Source organism: Mustela putorius, unplaced genomic scaffold, assembly GCF_011764305.1.
Source record: "Mustela putorius furo isolate JIRA1106 unplaced genomic scaffold, ASM1176430v1.1 tig00003834_pilon_pilon_pilon, whole genome shotgun sequence".
In the NCBI taxonomy this organism is placed as follows: domain Eukaryota; kingdom Metazoa; phylum Chordata; class Mammalia; order Carnivora; family Mustelidae; genus Mustela; species Mustela putorius.
In genome coordinates this window covers 120,484,486-120,500,598 of record NW_025421987.1, presented here as the reverse complement: position 1 = coordinate 120,500,598, position 16,113 = coordinate 120,484,486, and the positions used below count along the sequence as shown (strand labels likewise).

The 16,113-nt window shown below is 35.6% G+C and overlaps 1 protein-coding gene across 6 annotated transcripts in view; it reads left to right on the top strand.

The window, feature by feature from the left end:
• NGLY1 (N-glycanase 1) overlaps nt 1-16,113 on the top strand; it is a 56,327-nt gene that overhangs the window by 15,311 nt on the left and 24,903 nt on the right. For all 6 annotated transcript variants that reach the window (XM_004754344.3, XM_004754343.3, XM_045088979.1 and 3 more), the window contains 2 exons: nt 259-504; nt 11,205-11,370. In XM_004754344.3, coding sequence (XP_004754401.1) covers nt 259-504; nt 11,205-11,370 — 412 coding nt within the window. The remainder of the gene's footprint in view (nt 1-258; nt 505-11,204; nt 11,371-16,113) is intronic.

Sequence of the window (16,113 nt, the reverse complement as noted above, 5' to 3'; positions counted from 1 at the left end):
TTCTTAACTTCCTGGTTCATATATAGATACTTTTTACCTTTGACTATTTAAAAAAAAAAAAACCATAATGGTAGGAAATGAGAATGATTGTTAAAATTATGAGGTATTCTATAGTATTGATTTCATTTTATATATATATATATATAAATATATATATTAATATATATATTTCATTTTATATATATATATATATATATATATGAATGACTATCAGTATAAAGCAAAGGTTAAAATTTTTCCCAATTTTATAAATTCCAGGGAGAAACACATCTTATCTTTCCCAAAAAAGCTTCAGTGGAACAGCTGCAAAAAATTCGTGACCTAATTGCCATAGAGAGAAGTAGCAGATTGGATGGATCAAATAAGAGTTACAAAGTTGAATTATCTCAGCAACCTGCATCCAGGACCCAGCTTCCTGTAACACAGCCTTCAAATCCTAGTGGGTTAACCCAGCATGCAGGGAACAGTGAAGGACAGTCATCAAATCCACCAACTGCTTCAACGGTAATGTTAGAATTAAACCTTTCTTAACCGTTCAAAGTATTGAAACAGCAAAAGCTTTGAAATATGTTGTGATTTATTCCTGAATTTTTGCTCTTGTTATTGTTGGTTCTTAGAATTGTAATTCATCCAAATTTCCTTCAGTCTTTAAAAAATTGTCAAATTTGTAACAAAGTAGGGAAAATGGTTATCTTTTTTTATACTTTTAAATCTTAACTTTTGGTTCATTGCTTCTTGGGCGTTTCATCATTTTATCATTCATAAATGTACCCATTGCCTTGGTACGTAAATCAGTAACATTCATTAGCATATGTTTTTAACCTAAAACCAGAGTAACAGACTTGCTGGACAATGGCAATCAAACCTCTACTGCACTGGTACTTCTGATCTAAATTTTACCTGCTGCCATTCATTATGAACATTATTAATTCCAATAGCCTAACCATTATTAACCCCTCAGTTTGGTAAAAGAAATCAGCCTCTTTAAGGTAAATAATAATGCATTAATTTATTGAGGGGGTGCCACCAGATTAATGAAGTTCAGTTAGTGGCATATGCAGTACATGTTTCTGAAGAACTGCAATCCAACTTTCTTCTCTTAACAGGCATCCTTGATACACTGAACTGATCTTATTTAATAGGAAACTGTCCTATTTACAAAAATTCCTTTTGATAGCGGTGCTTAAGTTTTCCTCCGAATTTTCACTCAGAAAGATTTCGCATTTTGTTTTTTTTTTCCTATAGTAATTTTATCACTAACCAGCTTCAACTCGTATCCTCTTATTTTAATTTTCATAAAACATTTTGTCAGTGTCGTCCTCCATAAAGCAGACCTTATATTAGAGAGTCAGTTATTAAATCTACCCTTAATTTTCTCCAGTTGAGTAATTCCAGAGTCCTTAACCTCACTTCCCTGGGGGTCATTTCTTTGTTTATGCTGAGAAGACACTAAGCTTGTCTTTAAAAAATAAAGAATAAAGGTGGTAAAGGCTATCAGGGGAAGAGACAGTGTTAACTGTCCTTTGGCTTTCAGACTTTTTTTTAAATGGAGAATTAATTCCTCTAAAACATATTTCTTTGTGTTTCAATTTACTTAGATTAACTTTTAAGTCTTGAAAATATTTTCTCCTCTAATTAGCTTCACAGCTAGTGTTTACAAATGTCTTCTAGAAACTATTACTGGATATGTCTGATCAACTAGAAATGATACTAAGTGGCTGTGGGTATTCCATGAGATAGCATATGTGAAAACATCATAAACTATAAAGGACTTTGTAAATTATAAAGGTTTGCTCTTGGTAATAATAATTCTTTTTGTATCTGAGCTGCTTCATTCACAGAGTAACAGAAAAATGTAACTACTTAACTCCAGTGTGACATAATAGTGACCCTAGTCTGTCCATTCCTTAGAAGAGTGGTTTTTGGTTACACAACTTAACAGTAATAAAATGTTGAGTATATAACCCAGCATCTATTTCCTTATACATTATATACTTCTAATATGTTATGCACTTATACAACAATTTTTTTAAAAAGTGAAATAAAAAGTAAATCTAAAATGTGCCCCAGTGGATTCTTTTTGTGCCCGTCTTGTGAGCATGTGTGTTCCATATTGGAATACCTGAGGTTGTCCTCAGTTTTACAATTAAGGTTGATAACAGAAGCACATTTAACTTCATTTTGAGCACTGTTTCTTTTTTTTTCTAACTATAGTGTTAGAATATATCTTTTAAGATTTCCTTTTAAGATTTAATTTCATTGTTACAATTTAAAATGCACAGTACTAATCAGCTTTTCAGAAAAGCGTGTAATACACAAAAACATTTTATTTTACAAAATAGCTATTTCCTGGACTAAGTAGTATTTTGTTAGTGTTCTGAGGGAGGAGGTAAATTCACATTTTCTGACTCTTCTGTAACCTCTTTTTTTTCTTCATTCCTTTTTTTTTTTTTTTTTTTTTTTTTAAGATTTTACTTATTTTGTTGGGGGAGTATGAGAAGGAGGAGGGACAGAGGGAGAAGCAGACTCTGCTGAGCAGGGAGCCCGATGCAGGGATGGATCTCAGGCCCCTGGGATCATGACCTGAGCTGAAGGCAGCCACCTGACTGAGACACCCAGGCACCCCTCTTTTTTTCTTAACCTTGTAATTCATATATAATTTGAGGCCTTTAAAACTCTATAATCACTAGAAAGCCTCTGTATTCTAAACTAAAAACAAAATGTCATTTTATTGACAAAACAAATGTAGAGTTTAGAGGAAAATAAACTTTACCAAAAACATATGCTTTTAGTAGGCAGTCTATTACCAATTCTTATTTCTCTAGTCCTTGGGACACAATATCTTTTTCTGAGTTCCTTCAGAGAAATTAGAATTAATCTTATTTTTTATCACCAAGTCTTGTTTATCCATGGATCACTGGAATGCATAGTTTAGAAAAGTATTTTGTTTTTTAAGCATTCATCACCACTATTTATTATGTTACAGAATTTGACAGCTATGTTCCCCTGCCTTGCCTATTTTGAGTGGGTATACTTAATTGATAATTAAAATAGACCAAAGGCAAGCAGCAAGAGAAAGATTTAAAAAGCACTGAATGGGGTGCCTGGGTGGCTCAGTGTGTTAAGCCTCTCCCTTCAGCTCAGGTCATGATCTCAGGGTCCTGGGATTGAGTTCTGCATCAGGTTCTCTGCTCCGCAGGGAGCCTGCTTCCTCCTCTCTCTCTCTCTCTCTCTGCCTGCTTCTCTGCCTACTTGTGATCTCTCAGTCAAATAAATAAAAATCTGTATAAATAAATAAATAAAAATAAAAAGCGCTGAATGTGTATAAACTAGATAAATCCTGAGCACTGATGTGCTCATAACTATTACAATATTTCTTTGGTTAAAACTGCATCAAGTAAAATTTTGAAATACAAATCAAAGTGATAGTGATGTTGAAGTTTGCCAGTAAGCTTTTCCTTTAAGATGTAAAGTCCTGGAATATCCTGATACTCAATAAGAGTTGATGTTGTTAGAAACTTATTTTGCTGCTTTCTCTGGATATTTTATGTAAATGGAATTACACAATATGTAGTTTTTTTGCTTTTGCCCTCTTTGTGTGTTTTTGAAGTTTATTCATATTGTAGGATGTGTCAGTATTTTATTCCTTTTTGCTGCTGGATAGTATTCCATGATGGATATTTGTTATTTCCCATCTTTGCCAATTAGGAATAAGGCTGCTATGAATATTCACATACAAGGCTTTGTGTTTTCATTTCTCTTGGGTAGATTCCTAGGAGTGAAACCACTAGGTTGTATGGTAAGTTTATGTTTAATGGTTTAAGAAATTGCCAAGCTGTTTTCCAAAGTTGTTGCACCATTTTAGGTTCTCACCAGCAGTGCATGAATGTTTCTCAATATCCTCCCTGACACTTGTTACTGTTGTTTTTATTATGGCAATTTTAGTGGATGTTGGGTAGTATCTCATTGTGACTTTAATTTGCATTTCCCTAATGACTCAATTGACTTTTAAATTTGCTGGTTATACATGCTGAGTGTTTAGTGTTCCTAAAGGACATAATTTCCCAATAAACCTTTATATATTTTTATACCCTTTGTCTTTGAAAAGCAGTTTTGAAACAGCAGAGAGAGTTTTTCAAAGACATAGACCTTGGAATGTTAAAGGCATTATATTTCCAATTTTGCAACTTTATCTATGTTGAAAATATGTGATTCTGAAGTATGATTTGCTTAAAATAAGCCTCTGTTATTACAGAACTAGTTTAGCTGCATACTTTTATTTGCCACATGCCTGCTTTTAGCATTTGTATAGAATTGTTAAGGACTTCATCAACTCTAATCACTCTAGAAATTATTGCCCATTGTGTGTATGGGTATGCATTTATTTATTTAAAAGCATTATCATCTGAAATTACTCTTGAAATTATGTGTGTAATATTGTATTATTAGACAATGATAAAATGAGTTGGCTTATTTTTTTTGAGTTGGTTTAAACTTAATCTCATAGGAAATGTTTTAGTCTGGATCTCTATATGATCTTTATTTGATAAGAAGTCTTCTATTCGGACATTAGATTTCCAGTTTCTTGTGAATCTACCATTCTTCAAGGTAAACAATACTGCATAACCTTCAATAGTGGCTCACTTATATTACAACATGTCCATATACCAGGATTCTTAGCATCCATTAAAAATGATGATACGGTCTTTTGGGCATTAAGAGAGTTGTTATATGGGGGAAAAGTGATAAACTGAGAATTCCAAAATTAAACAACATATGTCGTGTATATGTATATAATATTTCAATTTTCTTATTAAAAATGCACATACACAAATACTTTAATTTTCAAAAGGTATGGAAAGCTATACACAGGTATCTTAGTCATAATTTTATCTTAGGGTGAAATTATGGGTGATTCCATATTGTTTATACCACTCGGTATTTCCTGACAATTTATTACAACAACATTTACTTTTATAAATAGAAAAAAAAAAAAAAGAGGGGTTGTAAGAAATAAGGTGATTAAAGTCACAAACTGTTTAAAACTAATGTTAAATTATTAAACAGAACTTCTATGCTTAAAAAGGCAGATTCTAAATTTAAAAGTCACAACAAGGCTGCATAAAGGCAGGAGGAAGAGTGGTGGGCTTGAGAACCCCTGGTCCTTTACTAAAGAAGTAAATTTGCTAATCCAGCTTGTACGAATTATATCACATGATTTGACAAAATAAACATTTTTTTTTAATTAATGAAGAGTCTTGAATATATTTCAATTAGAAACCAAAATAATTGAAATATAAGTATTGATCAGTGAAGCAAACCATCGTTTTGACCTAAAACCAGACAGATTGCACATTTTGAACTTCTGTTTGTATGCTAAATAACTTCACCTCTCTCAGGCAATTACCTGCTACCTGTTTATGTGGTTGCCCCACTGCTGTAGTCACCATGCAACCAGCAGACTTTGCTTTTATCTCTTAGTGTGTATGGAGTTGTGCCAAAGAATATGTAAAGAAATCAGGCAAGAAAATAAACTCTCATTCAGGATTGTTTGAGTGCCATAAAAACCACAAAGAGTGAGGTGGTTTCCAGATTGGAAGTATCAAATTGAAAATAAAAATTCTCTAGATGAGTTCTTACCCTCTCTCAGTAAATGAAAACCTACATATAAAAACAACAGCAAAAATATAGCTGTGCTTCCTTTTTGTAAGAGTTCTTTAAAAATGGAGACCTGTTTTGTGTGTTTCTGTATCAGTTTTGGTAAAAGAGCGTACTCCTCCCTCTTGGGAATACCCTGGATTTCTCATCACGAGACCTTCAGTAAATGTCTTTAATCCTCTGTTGCACTCATCCCTTCTGTGAATGGGGAACCGTGTCTGCTCTCAATAAAAGGCAGTTCCTTCTTTGTCCCTGCGTCCCTTCTCCTCCGTTCAGTGTGGAATCTCCTGTGGACTATGTTCAGTCTTGAACCTCGTCTTATCTCGGGAATTCTTTTCATTGGCATTTAAACCTTGCTTTAGTGCGGTTTTCATCTGAGGTTAGGCTGTTGGCATCAGGATGAGCTGCACATTCAGGTTCCTAGATGTAACCCAACCTTAGACTGGCTAAATCGGAAAGGGATGGGGGTGGAATTAGGTAATCTGTGTTTTTCACAAGCAGATTAATGTTTAGGAAGCCTTCCTGTAAACTCTTATATCTGAGAAACAAGCCAACATACATATATCCCTGCGTACTACATGTCCTCTGGGTCTCATTTCTTTACAGACATTTTCTGAAAGAGCTCCCTGTACTCATCACTGTATCTTTACTTCTCATATACATGTCTAGCAAGCTTTCCCTTCTTTAGTCATGTACACTATCAGTAAAATGTTTGAGCATAGCCTTATAAATTTTTATTTATAAATTATATACATGTACTGTTCTGCCATTATACTGTATCAGGAAAAAATGTCAACAGAAGCTAGTGAGTAAATATTTTTAATTCTTTTTTTTTTTTAAAGATTTTATTTATTCATTTGACAGACAGAGATCATAAGTGGTCAGAGAGGCAGGCAGAGAGAGAGGAGGAAGCAGGCTCCCTGCTGAACAGAGAGCCCATTGTGGGGCTCGATCTCCGGACCCTGGGATCATGACCTGAGCCGAAGGCAGAGGCTTTAACCCACTGAGCCACCCAGGCACCCCGATATTTTTTTTAATATTTTAAATAACCTCCACACCCAACTTAGGGCTTGAATTCACAACCCCAAGATCAAGACCTGCATGCTCCACCAACTGAGCCAGCCAAGTGCTCCCAGTCTTTGTAATCTTTTACAGGTTGAGCGTTTGTTAGTGAAAACTGTATAACATAATCTGTAAATTCACTTAGCCAGGTACATATGAATTACCAAACCTTATAATATGGTAAGTAGTATTAAATGTGAAAGTGCCAGTTCTAACTCCCCCTGTACTTTGTGGTCCTGTCTTTCCTCAGGCCAGCTTGCTTGCCACTAATCACCCAATACTAAGTGTTCTTATAACCTAATTGCTTTAATTATTTTTGGCCAAAAAAAAATAGTTCTAATAATTTCTGTACACTTTCCCATAGACCATTTTATGCTGCTGCTTTAGGTACTTATAGGGCATTTTGGGACACAGTTACACAACTAAATTTTTTACAATTTGTTTTTTACTAACACTATCAGAAATCTTCCTAAGATCATCAAAAACCTCCATGCTGCCAAATTTAATGCACTTTTGTTCAGTTCATTTTTACTTAACCGTTCATCATCTTTAGGTCAATCATTTCTTGGTTTTTCTTCTACCATAAGTGGTTCAGCCATTGACCCAGTTAGTTGTTCACTCAAAATCCACAGATATTACTAATATATTTTCCTACTTTTCCAGCTGCCCCCTGACTCCACAGTTCAGTCACCAAGATTTGCTGATCCTGTTTCCTAAGTTCTTTTTATTCAGTTTACTCCTACTAAAGCCACTAGCTCTTTCAGAGTTCTGCAGTAGGCCCCCCTTGGATCATCTGTAACCTCCGTTCTCAAGATTCAGCTAGAGTGATATTCTGAAGATGTAAATCTGATGGTTTTACTCCCTTGCTTAAAAGTCTTTAATAGGTTCCCATTGCAATGGAGGTAGACCAGAAAGATAGCTGCTTATTAACTCCGCATCATGCTCAGCATTCTCTACCATTCCCTCTTGGTTTTCCATGCTCTCAACACCCTGAATTTTCTCTGATCCTACATAATTTCCTGAACATATCCCCACAAACACACTCTCCAGCTACCTATATGCTGTTCCTTCCAATAGGATTTACCTTTTCCCTTTCCTATTAGCTTCTTATCCTTAGTACTCAACTGCAAATATAAAAAATACCATTTTTTCAGGGAGTTCTAGGTTCAGAACCCTGTTGTACAGTGTCACTATCTTCTGTATTTGCTTACTCTTCTTACACCTGTTTTAAATTGACTAACTTACTATTATAGCCCCGGTACCTAGCAAATAATAAAGGCACATTAAATATTTGAGTAAATGAACATTGTTGTACCAGTATTAGTTTCTGTATCAATAGACTACTTCGTGAGGATAATATCCTTGACTGTTTTGGTCTCTATTATTTTTCCAGTATGTAACATATACACACATTTATACACAAATATTTGTTGACTTAATATGGTGGTTTTGTCATTATTTAATACCTTTCCTCTCTCTTAGACAATAAAGTGATGTCTCTTAGACATCCACCCCCAGGACTTTATAAAGTCCTGGATAATAAGAGACTCTTAATGTCACAAAACAAACTGAGGGGGGCCGGGGAGAGGGGGTTAGGGAGAAGGATGGTGGGGTTATGGTCATTGGGGAGGGTATGTGCTATGGTGAGTGCTGTGAAGTGTGTAAACCTGGCGATTCACAGACCCGTACCCCTGGGGCTAATAATACATTATATGTTTATTTAAAAATTAAAAAAAAATTTTTAAGTCCTAGATAATGTCAGGGAGTATTTGATAATGGTTTTTATTTTTTAAATTAATCTGACTCTGCATTTTAATATACATATTTAATCCGTTCATACTTACCATAATTGTTAATATGTTTGAATTTATTTCTGACCTCTTATTTTGTGTTACCTGTGTCCTTGCTTTTGTTTTTTCCTTTTTTCTATCTTTGTTTTATATTGAGAGCAGTTTTCTTCCACTCTTTTCTGTTTAGAAGTTAGAAAGTTAAATATCTTCTTTATTTAGTCCTCTATTATTGCCCTTAAAATTTTTTTTAAGATTTTATTTATTTATTTGACAGAGATCACAAGTAGGCAGAGAGAGAGGAAGGGAAGCAGGCTAGCCTGTCAATGTGGCATCTGCTTCTAGCAACCATGGGTAGAGAGCCCGATGCGCGACTCGATTCTAGGACCCTGAGATCATGACCTGAGCCGAAGACAGAGGCATCAACCCACAGAGCCACCAGGCACCCCTATTGCCCTTAAATTTTTAATACAGATATTTTTTAAATTTTTTTATTTATTTACCAGAGAGAGAGAGATCACAAGAAGGCAGAGAGGCAGGCAGAGAGAGAGGGGGGAAGCAGTGTCCCCACCAGGCAGAGAGCCCGATGCAGGGCTCAATCCCAGGACCCTGAGCTCATGACCTGAGCCAAAGGCAGAAGGCAGAGGCTCAACCCACTGAGCCACCTAGCCACTCCAACTTTTATATTTTTTTAATAACATAACAAGACAGGAACCTCAGAAAGCTTTAACTCTTTCTGCTCCCTTCCCTGATACCTTCTTTATGAGAAAAATTGAGATTTTCCTTTTCAGTTATTATTTATAATCAAAACTTAGGTTTTACTAGTTTATTTTTTTAACTCACTTCTCCCGCTTTTATTTATATCAATTTCTACTCCTGGGTCATCTGTTTATTTACTTTGATTATATTGTATTTTGAGGGGAAAATAACTTCTCTAAGAATTTTTTTAGATAAGATTTGTGAGTGGTACACTTTCTGTACTGCTGCATATCAGAAAACGTATTTATTCTGCCCTCTTGTGTGATTAGCTTGGCTGGGTAGGAATTCTATATTCCCAGTCATTTTCCCTCAGATTTTCAAAGAATTTGCTTCATTGTTTCCAATGATATTATCAGATTCATAAAAGGCTTTGGGATTTTGTTTTTCTACTTAACTGTTATGAAATGTCACTACTATATGCTTTGTTTTATTCTTCCATTCATACTGGCTCTTCAGGTCTCAGAAATTGGTTTCCACTGTTTCTTTGAGAAGTTTCTCTTTTCTACTGTTTCTGCTCTACTTTCTAGACTTCTGTTAACTGGATTTGGAAACTTGGATTTATCTTCGGCATCTATTTGGGTTTTTTGTGCCACATTTTCAGAAAATGTCTTGGCTCAGTCTTCTAATTGATTACTTTTTAACTATGTTTATTCTACTGTTTGACACAATGTATACTGTATTTCAGTGTTTAAATTTTTAATTTCCAAGATCCATAGTTGTCTTTCTCTGAATACAGTATGCTGTCAAATCTCTGAAGATAGACTTGCTGTTATGACCACAGGGTTAGTTCTTCTGATGTTGATTCTAGTGTATCATTGCAACAGTGTGGATTGTTGCAGATCCAGTGAGTCTGAGAGGTCCTGCTAGCCTGTCAATGTGGCATCTGCTTCTAGCAACCATGGGTAGGGGTAGAACATAACAAGATGGGCTGTACCAGAAGCCGCTGTTCTGAGCTTGGATGTTTCTCTTTCCTTTGGGACTAAGCAGCCTCTCTCACTTCTCAGAAGCATGGTTCTTTGTTGAGAAGGAATGATGGGGTGGGGACAGCGGGGAGATAACTGGCTATTCCTCCTGCAGAGCCCAGCCAGTGTCACTAATGTTTGTTCCAAGGCCCTTTTCTGCTTTGGATCCTGTGGCTCCTCTGTCTTTGGGATTGTTTTGAAAACTTTTTTTTTAGTTTGTGTAACCACTCTTTTGGGGAGTCATATTGCCATGGTTTTTTTCCTTTAGACCATTTGTATCTGTTACTCTTAGGAGTTTCTCAAAATTCCTGATCCTTGAAGATCCTTGAAGATCCTTCCTTTACTAATGCCATATGGAGGGGTTTTTTTGTTTTGTTTTGTTTTGTTTTAATTATGTTACTTGCGGGGATTTGAACTGGAAGGGCTGTTAAATGTATTGCTCAGAGCACTTTTTTTTTCTTTTTTTAAGATTTATTTAGAGAACACGCAGGTGCACGTGAGTGGGGGCAGGGGCTGCAGGAGAGGGAGAGAAAAGCCTCATGCAGACTCCCCGCTGAGCATGGAGCCTGACTCAGGGCTCAATCCCAGGGCTCTATGGCCATTACCTGAGCCAAGAAATGACCTGAGCCAAAATCAGGAGTTAGCCACTTAACCGACTGAGCCACCCAGGCACCCCTCAGAGCACTATCTTGATCCAAACTTGTAATCAAGAATCTAGCATACCTCTGTTTAAATATATTCTCAATAATGTATTCCGAGAAAGAGAATAGATAATCTTCGACTGTGACAAAGATATCTCCTAAAGATATACTCCTAGGGTATCTCCTAAAACTAATATTATTTAGGCTTTGAGTATTATATTTTAGTAAATCCATAATTCCACTTTACCTATGAAATCATAGAACCACCATTTTTTATTATATGTTATTTTTGTAGCATACAAAGAAAAGCTAACCAGTATTTTTTTTTCTATTAGGTTACTACTGATTCAGTCATTCTAAAAGTTCTCCAGTCCAACATTCAGCATGTTCTGGTCTATGAGAACCTTGCTCTCCAGGAGAAAGCACTGGCTTGTATTCCAGTCCAAGAATTAAAAAGGAGATCTCAAGAAAAGTTATCTAGAGCTAGAAAATTGGATAAAGGTAGTAGCTTTATATAACCATTCATTGCTAAATATATATCTGTTGCTAAAGAGAAACACTGAAATGCTGCCTTTTGCTGTATACATCATAAAATTCTAACCTATTTCTGTTCTGATTTTTAAGATGTTTAACAGTGGTAAAGTATTACTGTGTGTACATCATAGACACATCATTAACACATTTTTTTTTAAACCTCAGTATATGTTTGCAGCTTAATCATTGGTATATGAATTTCTTTAGGTATAATATAATTTAAGTCTGTGGAATATATGATAGTATTATTAGTGAATTTTAATGTGAATTAGAAGCCACATTGAGGATTAATCCATATGATTAGACCATTGATTCATTTCGGCTAATAAAGAGATAGTATTTACGGGTATATGATATTGTTCTTCTCACCTACTGCTGTCTGGGAATAAATTCAGCTCTGCCACTTTTCTGTACATTACGGAGCAAGTAATTTGATCTCTGTGTGTCAGTTTCTTTGTTTGAAAATAGGATGATTTTTTTTAAATAAATGAAAATAGTACATGTAAATGCCTCAGAACGATACCTACCACATTCATCAACCAATAATATTTGTGTGTTATCATTAATAGTCTTAAGATCTTAGTTGTCAGGTTTTTCCAGTGTTAGCATTTTTACTTTGAGTTTTTATGTGATTAGCTTTTATCTAAGTCATTTCTTAATACTATATTTTCTAGGGGATTATATAATTTCTCTGGGGGTTACCTTAGTTTGCAATATATGTTTTAACTGTGTCTACCTTCAAAAACACTATTCTACTTAATGTATAATGCAGATACCTTTTAACAGAATCATCCCAGTTCTTCCCTCCATACTTATAATATTGTAGTCATATGCTGTAATCACCTAATACATTGCTCTTGTTATGATTTTAAAAAGTTACTTTTTAGGCCAAGAATAAGGAAATAAAAGATTCTCTTTTACCTTCATATATTCCTTTTCTGACACTTCTTTTTCATAGATCCAAATTTCTGATCTATATCATTTTCCCTCTTCCGAAAGAATTTCTTTTAATATTTCTTTCAGAGCAGATCTGCTAGAGATGAATTTCCTAAATTTTTCATTGCCTGAGAAACCCTTAATTTTTTCTTCACTTTTGAAGGAAATATCACTGGGATATAGAATTCTAGGTTGGTGAGGTTTTCTTTCAACAATACTTTAAATGTTTTACCCTCCGGTCCTCTTGTCTCCATTTTTTATGACAAAAAGTCTGTTATAATCCTCATCCTTATTCCTGTCTAGGTAAGGTTTTCCCCATTTCCCCCAGCTCACTCCCATCTCCAGCTTTATTTAAGATTTTCTCTGTTTTTGGTTTTCTACAGTTTGAATATGACATGTCTTGGTGTAGTTTCTTGATTGGTGTTTTCTAAGCATCTGAGGTCTGTGGTTTGGAATCTTACTAATTTTGGAAAATTCGTGGCCATTATTGCTTCAAATATTTCTTTTGTTTCTTTCTCTCTTTTCTTTCTGGTATTCCAAAATGAAGGTATCCTATTTTGCTTTTTTTTTTTTTTTTAAAGATTTTATTTATTTATTTATTTGACAGGCAGAGATCACAAGTAGGCAGAGAGGCAGGCAGAGAGAGAGAGAGGGAAGCAGGCTCCCCGCTGAGCAGAGAGCCCGATGCAGGACTCGATCCCAGGACCCGGAGATCATGACCTGAGCCGAAGGCAGAGGCTTATCCCACTGAGCCACCCAGGGGCCCTCCTATTTCACTTTTATCTGTCTCTGCCTCAGTTTCCCACAGTTCTTAGATGTTCTGGTCCATTTTGATATTTTCCTGCGGTTCTTGGATGTTCTGTGCTCTTTTTCCTTTTTTTTTTTTTTTGGTCTTTGATTTTCAGTTCGGGAAGTTTCTGTTAACCTACCTTCGAGCTCACTGACTCTGTCCTTGGCTGTGTCCCATCTACTGATGAGCCCACGAAAGGCATTCTTTTACAGTGTTTTGGATTTCTATCATTTCCTCTAAATTTTTTTGAAGTTTCTAAACAGACCAAAAAAAAAAATCTATATACATTATCCATCTGTTTCTACATGTTGTTTACTTTTTTCGTGAGAATACCTAATATCTAGTTGTTTTAAATTCTTTGCTAATTCCAAAATCTGGGTGGTTCTGATACTTGCTTTATCACTTTAGACTGATTTTTCTTGCTTTTTAATACATCTTGTATTTGTTTGTTGTAAGTTAGACATGATGTATTGGGTAGTTGGAGCTGAGGTGAGTAAGCCCTTTATATAAGGTCTTACGTCCATTTAACAAGGAGTTGGGTTATGTTTAATGTTAGCAGTAGGTGTCAGAAACTTCAGACTTCCTCTGGTATTCTTGTCTCCCCTGTTGTTTCCAAAAAACTCCTCCTTAGATATAGTCTGCATCTTATAGTAGATTCCATCGTTGTTACACCAGAGCATTTTTGGTGTAATGGTAAGGCAAGGGGGAGTAGAAGCCCTCTGTAATCTGATGATTAAATCTCAGTGCTTTAGTGGGCATGTATCCTCAGACCTGTGACCCTGCCAAGTCTTTCTTAACTTTTTCTCCCATAGATGAGATAGGAAGGCTAGATAGAGGTGGCTAGGGTCAGGGAAGTTCCCTTTCCCCACTTCAGCAAAGGCTCTGGTAAAATCTTTTTCCCTGAAGAGTAAGCCTTAATTGTAAAAAAGGCTCTGGGCACACTTTGCAATTCTTTTTTTTTTTTTCAAGATTTTATTTATTTATTTGACAGACAGAGATCACAAGTAGGCAGAGGGAGAGGGGGAAGCAGGCTCCCTGCTGAGCAGAGAGCCCAATGCAGGGCTCAATCCCAGGACCCTAAAACCATGACCTCAGCCAAAGGCAGAGGCTTAACCCACTGAGCCACCCATGCACCCCATACTTTGCAATTCTTAATCTTCTCCTCTTCTCAGAGCTATGAGGGGATCTTTTTTGGTTCTTCACCAAGAAAACCTGGTAGAATTGTTGGAAGGAAAGCCCACAAGAGTGTAAGGAACCCCTCCTAAAGATTGTGTTTCTTACTAAAGCTTGTCCATATTCAGACTCCAGCAGTTTGTCAAAATTATCATTTAAGTGTTCCTACCAATTAATGGCTCCTGTTCCATATAGCAGATGGCTGGTTGTGATTCCATATATTTGGCTAAGATTCTCTGTATTTGTCTGTCTCTCCAGATTTCAGGGTGACAGTTTGCCCTGTGAACTCTAAGGAGCTTAAGAAAAGTCAGTGATTTTGGTTTGTTCAGTTTTTTGTTGTTGTAATGATGGGAATGACAACTCTAAGTTCTTTACATGTCAGAGCTAAAACCGGAAGTCTCTCTGAGGGATTAACTATGAGTCTCTTTTCCATTTTTTAATCACTCCTCACGTATCTCATTTAGGTATTTTGCTGCCTATTGTATTTTGGTAGTTTTGTTTTTATTATATTATACTATGTCATTTTCTTGTATTTAAAAACCATTCTGGGCCTGAGACTTAATTCAACAACATTGTTGTGAGACCTTCAGACAATTCTTCATATTCTTGAATTAACAGGGTTTTTTTAATAATTTATGAAGTAAGAATGCTTATTAATATGTGATCACAAAGATCCTGTCCACATTAAAGTACTGTGCTCCTTTAGATAATCCCTGACATAAATGCCTGTTTAACAGGTACTTACCAGAGCATGTTTTATGTGTGACTCATTTGGCTGAGCCCCACAGAGGAGACACAGCAGTGTCCCTCTCGACATTTGCCTGGCATTTTTTCCCTATAATTATAAAGATAATACATGGCTTTTTTTTGTAGAAAATTTAGAAAATGGGGGTAAGATAAGCCATCCATAATTTCACATCAGAGTGTGACTTATGAGATTTGTCTATATATTCTTTCACACTTAAAATTTAAGAGCACTATAATGGAGCTTTAAGTAGGGAAGAAAGAATATATCAGGTTGGTAGAATGGTATTGTGAAAATCAGTAGAAGATTGGGTTTTTTTTTTGTTTTTTTTTTTAGGTTATAAAGGATGAGTTGGAATAATAACCTGAGATGCCACAGGAATTACTAAGGCAGAGGTCGGGGTATTGTTCCAAATGTAGTGAACAGCATGTATGGAGGCAGAAGAGTTATATTCTATGTGGGGAACAGTGAGGAATAAAATCTGGCTGTGTATAGTGTAAGGAGTGGGTAAACGAGTAGTGAGAGATCAGGTAGGCTGAGATCGTATTTTGGTTGACATTGAATTTCAGGCAGAGAAATATATACTGAATTTATCAGTATATATAATTTATATATGCTCTTTCCTAAAAGAACTAGAGATAAAATGGAACAAAGAATACTTTCAACAAAGTTTTGAAATAGAAAATAAGGACCAAAGAAATTAGGAGGATGTACATGTCTTAGTGGTAAAGCTAACATTACAATGTTAGTATGATTGAACATGAAGCAAAAAGGTTATGTAGTCTGTTCATTAGCAAGGAGAAAATAAAGCCATTGCTCAGGGAAGTCAAGTATTCTTGATTACTTAATTCAGCTGCATTAACCATTGAAGCTTTAAGCACGTAAGTGACCTCAGAGGTGTGCTTAATTGATCTAGCTATAACTTGTAAGATGAACAAGAATAACAGAGTGCAAGGAGAGAAGAGTGGAAACACAGTAGTAATAGAATTTCCAAAAGAGGATTAGGGTTAACAGGGTATTGTGACAGCAGGGGAGAAAATGGATGTGAGTTACTGGGGTGATAGAA